Genomic DNA, 12,151 nt, shown 5'->3' on the forward strand with positions numbered 1-12,151 from the left:
AGAGTGCCGGTGCTGGGTGCTACGTAGGTTGATTAGCTCCAAAGAGAAACTTTTATTCAAACTGTTGTTCAAGACTTTCCAAATACCAAAATATCAAACATGCACTCTAAAATGAGACACATTGTTTAAGGCCTTAGACTAAGTTTGGTGGTAAAAATAATGAAAATGAGATAAGTTTGTGTATTAGTTTCAAGACAAAAACAACAAAAAAGTACTTTCTTTCGTTTAGTTTAATAGATATAAAATTACATAGTAGTACATATAAATAAACAGTGACCAGACATATGAGAAATTGAGTAATAATTTCTAATCTTCTATTAAATTTAGTCGGAAAATACACAGCAATTTCTAGTGTACCTTAAAAATGCTTTCATGGGGACAGCTTATGAAGGAAAAAACACAAGAACCTATAGTAAAACTCATGAAGACATATCATACTTGAGATCTTGGAACCTTTTGATCAAGCTCGACTTGAATTTCTCAACATCTGCATCCTCAAGTGAACTTGGAGCAGACCTAATAATTGGAATGGCCCCAGCACGATGCAGGGATGCAAGAACTTCATCTATAACAAATGAAATAGTTTATGTCAATAGAAAACAGAAAAGAAGACTAGTGTTAGCAGCACTGCATGGTACAGCTACATATCTTTCGACATTGTAATATTGTATGAGCTGGTTTCTTATTCAATATGTTCACAGGATAAGATACAGGTGTTGATTATTTATAAGGACTGATAAGGTGGTTTGGTAGTTTTGGAGAGGAAAGTAAGGGTTCAACTCCCCCGCTAAAATATAGACGAGGTCTCATACCATGCAAATATTGTCCCGAAATCAATTGATAAATATTGATGTTCCTTTTCAATTTTATATGCGCATATGGTTTGAATAAAAAAGACAAACAGTTGAAACAAGTAATAGTTTTCTGAAGTTCTTATCCTTTGATCTTACAGTTAGTTTGCAGCTAGAATATTATAAAAATAAATTACAATGGGTGAACATTTCTGGTTTACTATTTAGGACCACAAAGTTACTACTTACTACTATTGGGCTGAATATCCATCCACCAGCATGTTAAAAAGAAATGGTTTTCTTAGAAGCAAAAATCTGGCAAGTAATATGCAAAGGATATTTAAAGGAAGACTTCAAAGTTCAACCTGATTGTGACAGCTCAGCCAGAGCATTCAGTGCTGCTTTCCGTGTACGGTCGTCTTTAGCCGTGCTTAACATATTTATGAGCTCTTTGTCTCCACCCAACTCAACTATCTTCATCCTGCTTTCATCTTTGAGATAAAGGAAATTGAACAATTTTAATATACCCTGATGCAAGCATGGAAGGTAGCTTTACCTTACATTAAAAAACTATGGACGTATAATTACAAATTTGTGAGCATAGAAAATATAACTGAATGCTCAAACTAGCTAAGACCAAAAAGGGGTTATTTGCTGGTTATAAAACACAATGTTTGATAACTGCTACATCAGTGATTAGTCATACAAAAAAGGTCATAACTGCATACAGGGCACCTCTTTTAGCAGACGATTCAATAAACTCAATTTGCAGGTCAATAAAAATCTCAGTAACTGTTTCAGCCTCTCAGGATCAGTTCAAGCGCAAAATCTTATTATATAACTCTTTTATCTAACTTCAAAATATCCCACCAACTCTCTCCTTTAACCAAAATTTAGTCATATCATCGGAAAACTGAGATTAATAATCTATATTACTCAAATCAAGCACGAGAAAAATGAAAGAAAAATGCTTGTTTAGCATAACAAATACCTTAATACTCAAACGACTGATACACTACAAAATGCTTCAATACATAGTCATAAATAATTTAAACAATGATACAAAGTGACTTGTGAAAAAAGATATAGATAGTGCAAGTTACCATCTTTTGCAAAACGGGCTAATCTAGAAGCTCCCATCCTTTTGAACAAGGGATCCTTGACACGCAAGAGAGATACCGACTGTTGCATCAAATTTTCCCCTGAAATTTTTTATTTCAACAACATTGTCAGGTTTGAACCACACCAAGAGTAAACAGAGACTTCATGAGCTGGAAATTGTTGCAGGAAAACGGTTGATAGTTGGATGATTGATACCCATATAAGGAAAGAACTGGTATCCCGCATAAATTGCAGTGCCGAAAAATAGACTTTTCAATAACCACCCAAATTTTCTCTCAACTTCATGCTCCAAGGCTAGTTCTTCTAATCATGCAACATAACAGAGCAGTTCATTCACAATGAAAACAAATTCATTAGGTTTCAATTTCTTTGCATTTCACAGTTCTAGATTGTGACATATGATTGAATCACATAAATTCCTCAAAATCAGCATTAAGTACAATTTTTCACAGTAGATTAATTAGCACTTTAATTTGAGGTTTTTCTTTTGTTTTCATTTCTCAAACAATATGATTTCAGCCGCAGCAGTTTTTTCAACTAAACTATGGATAAAAAATGATACCTTTGCTACTAGAAGATGAAAATTTACGAGATTGTTGATTGATTACAACTCTTGTTCTACATAAATACTGCAAAAACAAACATCAAGGTCAGATTTTTATTTGAATTTGTAAAACAATGAAAAGTGATGGTAAAATTAGGGTTGAAATTGAGCACGATCAAAGAGGGTTTTGGAGAAATTTACGTTAGAGAGCTGAGCTGCTAGATTGCGCATTATGCAATAGGTACTGAAACTCGTCAATTGGAAGTGACAAAGGTCTCTGCGTCAAGATTGCTTCAAGAACTCCGACTACTGATGATGCGGTACGGATGTGAAGGATCCGGATTTGAATTTGCTTTCCGGATCGGGTCGATAAACCATAACCCGAATCACGAAGCTTTTGTTATGCAGTGGAAGAATTGACCTAGGCAAACTTTCAGCATTTTTCCTGCCACCCTACACTCTAACCTCACACCCTCTAAATGGTGGAATTTTACCATATTAACCTCTTCAAAATAACACATTTCACTATTCAATTGTTACATCTTGTATTTTCAAAAAAATTGTGCGTCTTATCAGATTTTTTGAGTTATTTATTGAATTTTTTTAAATATGAAGTTTTATCGGCAACTCGAATTTCTTTTTAAGAAAAACATATATTTTTAGCAGTATTTTTAAAATATTCGGTAAAAATTCATGTTTCTCATGCATTTATATAGGATATTTTGAAATTTTCGATATCAAATATTTAGAAAAGATCGATAAATATGCATGCATTTCTATCGGATATTTCAAAATATTTGATAAAAATGCATACACTCATGCCGATATTTTCTAAAAAATCGATAGAAGAAAAATTTGAGATGGTTAATCGGATTTTTAAGAATATTCAGGAAAGCCATGTTGATTTTTGGATTTTTAAAATATCTGATAGTTCATATTTTATCATTTTTTCTTTGCGGCGAGGACCAGAGGATCGGACGAGACGATTACTTCTAGGTAGCATGAGAGAGTTGCAGTGAGGACTCATGCAAGGACATATGATGTCGAGGATTCGCATATCCGAGAGGGAAGAGTAGTCTCGACCGATTCTCACATGAGGTGGATGGTTAAGCAGACTCGTCTTCCCCGCAGTATCTTACGTATAGGAGGTAAAGGTGATGAGTGGGTCAGAAGTCTTGCTGGCGCGCCTTTTGTTGACGATGCCCATACATCAACTGAAGATGTGACATGGCTAGGATCAGGATGATAGACAAATGGTGGTTGAGACAGAGGTGACCTATGATACTAAGGCGGAGGCCTTGGCGAATATGGAGACTTTCGCCTAACATGGGTGCTCAGTTTCGCCTATCATGACTCCAGGATAGGTATGTCGAGTTGGTGCAACAAACTATATATGTGTAACATCCCAAATTTTTATATTAATTATAGTTATATTTTTTATAAACTTTCTTGATTTGTGTATTTTATATATTTTAGTAATTATATATATATATATATATATATATATATATATATATATATATATATATATATATATATATATATATATATATATATATATATATATATATATTTGTTGAGTTCAATAACTAATATTATTTTGCTTAGAATTTTGCTTGTACTATATTATTTTAATTATTTTTAATATGATAGTGTTTTATTATAAGTATTTTAAGAAATAATATTTTAATTATAAATATGTAAAGTAAATAAATTATCGTGTGTTGGTAGGGGTGTTTATGGTGCGATTTGAACGGTTTTGACGCTAAAAATCATTTGAACCCTAAGAGAAAAAAGTATGTGGTTCAGTTTGATTCGGTTGACTTTTAAAAATAAAAATAAACCGAACTAAACAAATGTGGTTTGGGTTGGTTCAATTTTTTACAAGATTTTTATCGAGTCAAACATACACCTATAAAGAACAACATAATTTTGTGTTCAGTCATTCAGACATTATCAAATAAAACAAAATCATCATATTTAGACAAAAACTTTTCATTCAATATACAAAAATAAGATCAGACAAAAGTGGGATAAAAACTTAACATATTAGCATAAAACAATATCAAAAATGTTGTAATAAAAAAGAAAAACGGAGGAGATGGGATATTAGAGAAGAAGAAAAAGAAAGAACATTAGAGATGCGAGATTAGAGAAGAAATTTGCGATAAAAACGTAATTGAAAGAGAAAACAATAACATAAAAATGAGAATATGAAAAATAAAGAACATAAGAAATGAGAGGTTAGAGTATAAGATGTGAGATGTACAAGGCAAAGAAGATGAGAAGAATGCGTGATAATCTGATAAGGTTGAAACTAAAATCCTAAGTGTGAGTAAGAGAATATTGTAAAATTAAAGTATAATATGTTTGGATTTTGGGTTGGATGTGGGATAAGTGAAGTTTGTGTTTTAACATAATACGGTTTGCTTTGCTTTAGTTCGATTTTCAAAATAGAAATCGCAAATCAAACTGAACCGCGCGGTTTTATTAAAAAATCAAACACATCCAAACCAAATACATTTTTTTACGATTTTGATTTGTTTTGATTTGATTTTTCATTTTTTATTAGATTGATTTGACTTTGAACACTCCTATATATTGGTGTTGATTAACTCTCGTGTTAAAAAGAATAGGGTAAATATAAACCTCTTAGAATCATTATTTATCATTTATTTTGATTATTTATTTAGTTTACTTACTTTGAATATTCAATTAGTGTGACCATAATAAAATAATGAGTTCTTACATAATCTATTTTATTCTAATAAATTAATAATAATATTTTATATTATTTATTGAGTGATTTAATTTATTATAAATATTTATTAATTTATTTTCTATGTTACTATACCAGATAGAAATCTTTAAAAAAAAGAGTGAAACGGAATAAAAATTCAGCACATGACGCCTTTAATTTTAATATTTGATGATTTAATGGATTATAAGTGCATGATAATTCATTTGCAAATAAATAAATTACTTATTATTAGGAATTGCAAACACGATTCATTTACCAATAAGTATTACTTTCAAGTTTCTTCAGCAATAAAACTCACCTTAACTCACATGAACCGAACATTTCCTCTAAATATGCATTTCAGTAAAAACAAGATATTTTAAATAAAAAAATCCACAGAGAATATGTGTGATTGATTCTATATAATTATGAAGTTTCAAATCCTTCTTCTATGTGAGATTTTTCGTCGGACTTAGCGTGTGCTAAGAGTGAAAGCGGCCAAAGTATGCATTATTGTCTTAACCGTGATTTAGATGATAATAATAGGTTACGATATTGAAAAATGCTTCTTAACTTAGATGATAATAATAGGTTACGATATTGAATTTGATATGTTTCTTGATATTGATGGATGAGTGAAAAGATTGATAATGTGTTTTAAACTTTGTTATTGATAAATATATCGATTGGTGATTATATATCGAGTAGTGAAAAGATATGATCAATGATTTGCGCAATTAGGGATTTTGTGGATTTAAAGACATTTTATGCGATTTAGAGTTTTTATAGATAAAGAAATTGATTATAAAATTTTAAGGATTATATGAATTAATAAATTATGTGGCTTAAGAGAATGAATATGTGATAAAATTATACTATTTGTGAAAGAGGGATTTTGTGGCTAAAAGTTTGATGCTGTGAGAAAAATAGTTGTGAATACAATTAGTTGGGTGAAAGGGAGAAACTTGTTATTGTATGATTGTTATGATTTTTAATAAAATTCAAGAAGAAAAAGGGTTAGTGAATGTGTGAATGGGTTGTTGCATGTCATGCAATTCAAATGGCATTCATGACGTAGAAGTTATCTTCGTGATGAAAGTATTAGAAATCTTGCTACATAATATGTCATATGTAATATAATTATATTTTTCGATATCAATTAAAATCTGAAGTATTATTCTTAAAATTGAATCTAACAATAAATTTGCACAATTGTTCTTCATCATTTCAACTTCTATTCTAAAAAATATATGTTACAATAATTTTATTATTATCAATCCATACAAATTTTACTATTAATTAAATACAATAATCATCCCTTAAATTTTTAATTTAATATCAATAATTTTTTCATTATCTTTCAATTATATCATTCAAGATTATCATATTTATCTATACTCTCTCTGACTCATATCTTTTCTTTTTTCTTTTTCTTTTATAGTCTAATATCTTAAAAATATTGATAATATTATTTTATCAAATCAAAAGACTAAGACAAGTATAAACCGATGACACATTTCAAAATAAAATAAAATATATCATTACTAAAAAGAATTATAATAAAAAAATATTTAAAATTCTTACGAAACTTACTAATGACAATAATAAGATATGCATTATAAACAATACTAATTAACCAAAAATTTAAGAAAAAATATAAAATATTTCTAATTATAATAATTTATCTAATCTCAAATATAAAATACTCTATTTACATTTCTCAATTATATGTATCTATAATAATTATAATCACAAAAGTATCTTAGATTAAAAAACACATTAATCTGATAACTAATTAATTCATTAATTCGAAAATTAATTTATTTTAGTATGAGATAAAATTAATTGAGAGATGGGGAAATAATTTTTTAATTATTTTGTAAAATTAATTAAATATAAGACTATCATAAAATTTAATAATGCCAATATTAATGTCTTCATTTTCACACTATCAACATTACTAATAAACTAAATATATATAAAAAAGAGTTATATCTAATTACATACACTTATCCCTAAAAATAAATATGAAATCAAACTTTTCATTATAATATGATCACAATAGACTTAAATTTAAAAAACTTTGTATGTGTACTTTGATTTTTAAAAACACATATTATAAATTAAATAGAAATTTAAAAGTCTGTTACACTTCTTTGTATAGAGAGCCAGTTTGTTTTAACTTTAAAAAAATAGATTTTTTCTTTGTATTTTTGAAAATGGATTTTACAAAAATGTTTTTCAAAATATTACAAGTTTTTTTAAATTTATTTTTTATAAATTAAAAGATTGAATTGTTCATTGTATAACATAAATATACATTATTAAATATCAAAACATAGTCAAAATCACAATTTAAAAAAAATGTATCTCAAAAATGATTTTTAGAAAAAGCTATTTGAAATAGCTTCAAAATTAAGTGATTTTTTGAAATTTTGATATCCAAAAAAAGTTTCGATAAAATGATAAAATACCTAAAATAACATTTAAAGAATAACTATTCAAACAAAATTTTCATTTGAAGCTTTTATGAAAAGTTTCTTTGTAAAAATTTTTTACGCTAAAATATATAACACTATAAAAATCATTTAAAAAAAAGTCAAAACAAACGGGCCCATAATTATATAATTTAAAACTATTCTTTCTCATTCTTTATTTACTTTCATACCACAAATTTATATTATTAGTTATAATTATGAAATTTAATAATTAGGTTTATTTTTTATAATATCATCTCAATAATTATGATATATATTTTAAATTATTGGATTGTCATTATTTTTTTAAACCCTTATGTATATATCCCTAAAAAATTAGTAACATTATCTCAATAGCATTACATAAATTCACATAAAAAAATATAATGTAACCTTTTTTTACACAAGAAAAAATTAAATCTATTTGAAACCATGCGAATAAAAAATGTAAGGAATTTATTTTTGAAATATTCAATATATTTATGTTTACTTTAATTGATTTAGGACTGAATGCGTGGATTTTCTTTAATTAATCAATTTTAAAAAAATAACTCAAATAATCAACATTTCAATAAATTTATAAAACAAACCATTTTTCAAATAAAAAAAACATCACATAGAGGATATATCAATGTTTGTGGCGCATGCACTTTAATTTGGTCGTAGACTTCATTGTTTGGGTGCATGTTTTAGTGTCATGTCAATGGTGCATACATGCAAGCATCATGAGAATGCACCATCCCCCTTACTCCTATGTTGTATTGTTTGTTTATATAAATAGGAGTCAGGAGAGATTTTACATGCTCCTAATGCTTGCACGCATACGCCATTGTCATCACCATGATACTAAAGCATGCGCAACAGACAATGAAGCCTAAGACCAAATTTGAAAGCATGCATCACAGGCAGTGGCAAGTGGCAAGTCCTCTGTATGACAAAAAAATTCATTTGAAAAGTGTTTTGTTTGATAATTTTTTTTAAATGTTGGTTATTTGAGTATTTTTCTTTTTGAAAAAGTTAGTTATTTAAAAAAAAATAATGTGTTGTTCGAAATAAAATATTATAAATATGAGTTGACTAACCATATTTATCAAAATAAAATATATTAACTATAATTAAAATTTCAATACAAAAACTAATTAATGTACACTCGCGCATCGCGCAGTTCATAATCTAGTAATATATTAAATCAGAAGCGCGCACTATGATGCATCGCGTGGGTCAACATCTCTGAATGTGTATTTGGTATATTTTGGAGATGCATATCCAAAAATGGCAATGATGCTTTAAAACAGAAACAAAGACAGTATGAGCAAGATCTAGAAACCATAACAACTTGACATTAAATTAAAACACTTAACATTACATAGATAGTCGTTAACATAAATTTAACATTAAATATCATTATAAACGGGTAGTTGAGGATGTTTCAACATATTGATAATATATTCGAAGGATCTTGCAATCTTCACATACACTTCAATCAGACCCTTTGATGCATAACGGTGAAAAGTACTCCACATAACCTTTAAACTTTCATTCGTCTTCAGTTCAACGTTGGTGAACTGTATCTTCCCTTCGTTGTCAAACGAGGGTGAACGATACTCGAGCTTGACAACTCTTTGATTTTTTGGATATTGCAGGAGAATATTCAGTTTGGATATTAGATCAACGAGAGGTGTGTCCTCGAAGACCCTAAATTGAAGTGTCGGCTTTGTGCCATTGAAATACACATATTCAAGGTGGGTATATGCATTCATTCTCTAATTTTGGCGTGTTTTGTAAAAAATATGGGATGGGAGACACCCTATTTATACAAGTTTTGGATTATTTTTTACTTTAGAAACCTTATCATGTCATCATGGCACTTCTCGGAGATGCATTTCCGGATACACCTTATTTTTTTTACGTAAAAAAGTGTTTACGGATATTCCCATTTGTAAACTGCCCTGTTGTGGTTTATTTAATTTAGTATGGGGTGTATCAGAATATGCATTTTCCGGAATCACCCATGAACTAGAATCAAACCAGAAACTGTGTAAACATAAACATAAGATGTAAGCCATAAAATTTGTAACCAAAATAGATAACATTACACCATCATTGCTGAATATATATTACTTATGTATTAAATCGTATCGAGATTACATCGTTGATGATAATGCATTCAAAAAAAGTGTATCGATTACAATCTAAAACGTATCAAAAGATACATCACCGCCTAAATCTACTATTGATTCCTCCTTCGAATTTTCCTTATTTGATTCCCTTTCAAGCTCACTCAATTTGGTGAACACTTCCATCCTTTTCAGAAAGTGATTTGGCCAAGTTTCCGCCTCTTTTCTAGAATGTGTCGTCCACTCCAATGATGTACTTGGTATAGGACACCCTAGTTTCAAATAAACCTCAATAAAAATGTAGCGATTTTGAAAGTCATCCAATAGACATGATGCATCCGGATGGATCTTGAGGTGGGTCACTCTGAAGTGGAAAAATGTCTCTGAGAAATCATATATTATTAGATCGATACACACCCTGTTATATGCATTTGCTATAATATGGTTCATTTCAAATAAGCTCATCCATTTTGTCATACCCCAAAATTTGCCCGTTAATCTTTCAAGACATTCTTCAAGGCACTCCGACTCATTGTTCAAGGCATTGATCTTAAAAGAACAAAGACCCAGCACACAGGTGGCCAAATCCAGAAAATGGCCCAAACTGGCATGCTCGCTAGGCGAGCAACTCCTTCGCCTAGCGAACTCTTCGCTACGCCACTCGCCTAGCGAAGCTTGCGAATACCAGAAAATTCTGGGCTTCATTCTGAGCCCATCAGGTCGCAAAAATTATTATAAATAGCAGAGCTTCATTCAGAAAAAGGGACGGATGCAGACAGACAGAAACCCTAGCAAGGAAACCCTAACAGAAGCAACACAGCAAACCCTGGAGGCTAACCCAGAGAATTCAGAGCAACCCTCAAGGAAGCCCTGAAGGAAACTCATCTGCACCAAGGTTAACTCCGCCCAACTCAATCCGGCGCCAACCCTAAGAACGACTTGCCAATTCAAGGTTGCAATTCAGTTGCAAACAGGTTTGCATTACTATTACCGCTTTATGCTCTTAACTTGCATATGGCATTATGATTGAATCTATAAAGATATCTTAAGTTTTTGCATGTGAATTTAAGTATGTACGAATATCTTGAACGTTTAACCATGTAATTTCTGTAATGGATGCCATAGGGTTTGGAGCTTTCTAGAATTGTACTGTTACCAAAACCAGAACCCGCAGCCGCTCGCTAGCACATCGCTAAGCGAGCATGTAGAGAGTATTCGCTAAGCCTTCGCTAGGCGAGGCAGGGGCGAACGTGACAGTCGCTGATTTTTCTGTCCTGTTCTATGCTTATATGATCTGTTTTATTCTAACCATGCGTTATTTTGCCTGACATTCCTACCGCTGTGTTTCTTTTGTGGTGTAATTCTCGATTGCACCCTGATTTGGTATTCTGACCTGTTTTCTGAATTTTGTAAGGGTTCACATACTCCCGGAGAAGGTAGCTTGCTAGGTATTCCACTTTATTTGCGGGATACCCTTGTGGATCACCCTAATTACCTAATTGATTATAATGTGGACCTAATTACCTAATTGATTACAACTACCTATTTGATTGTAAAACATTGCCTTTGGATATGCGATCTTGGACCTCTTTGTTGCCTTACGGTATTACGGTATTATGGTCATGTCCCGCGAATGTGGGGATACACTTAGCAAAGACCCTTCGATTAAATCATCATGTCCCTATAAAATAAATCATCGTCCCTCGGATGTTGCCTGCGAATATATGATTTTGACCCTCGGTGACCCGTCGTTGTAGCCTACGGTTAAATGATGATCGTCCCTTCGAATGCTATGGTATCCTTACAGATGTTGCCTTCAATGACCAATCGATGACCCTATGATGTCTCTTTTACATCCAAAGGATAAAACTACTTACTTCTCAATAGTAAGGACAGTTTTACCCTCATAAGGATAAGAAATACCCATAAAGACCTTGGATAGGTATAACTCTTAATTGCTGACTCACAACCTAAAACATTTTTCATACCTCACACTTTTCAAATACTAGAAAATCACCACTTGGTATACATTCGTACTAGAATCATTGCCAAGTTATATTTTTCTAAACCGCTTTCAAAATTAAACGAGATAAATACTTTGTATACATTCGCACAAGAATCATTACAAAGTTAAACTCTCTTTTCAAAACATTTTTTAAGCAATTCACAAACACCTTTTTTTCAGACAAACATAAGTGATCCAGCAATTAAGAGCCCATGGATAACCATGGATACAAAGGGTGCTAACACCTTCCCTTTGTATAATGTACCTCCCGAACCCAAAATCTAATCAAGGTCTTTCCTGTTCTTTTTCACCTTTCCTTATTGGATAAAAGAAAAGTCGGTGGCGACTCTTGCTA

General features: G+C 30.8%; 1 protein-coding gene across 1 annotated transcript; it reads right to left on the bottom strand.

Moving 5' to 3' along the window:
• Positions 1-202: 202 nt before the first annotated feature.
• On the bottom strand, positions 203-2,932 carry LOC127084058 (uncharacterized). Its single transcript, XM_051024436.1, has 6 exons — positions 2,659-2,932; positions 2,476-2,542; positions 2,109-2,216; positions 1,895-1,993; positions 1,157-1,282; positions 203-565 (listed from the first exon to the last, which is right to left on the bottom strand). Exons 1-6 carry the CDS (start codon positions 2,686-2,688, stop codon positions 420-422), a joined length of 576 nt encoding a protein of 191 aa, XP_050880393.1. The 5' UTR covers positions 2,689-2,932; the 3' UTR covers positions 203-419.
• Positions 2,933-12,151: the final 9,219 nt, after the last annotated feature.

Source organism: Lathyrus oleraceus, chromosome 5, assembly GCF_024323335.1.
Source record: "Lathyrus oleraceus cultivar Zhongwan6 chromosome 5, CAAS_Psat_ZW6_1.0, whole genome shotgun sequence".
Classification (NCBI taxonomy): Eukaryota; Viridiplantae; Streptophyta; class Magnoliopsida; order Fabales; family Fabaceae; genus Lathyrus; species Lathyrus oleraceus.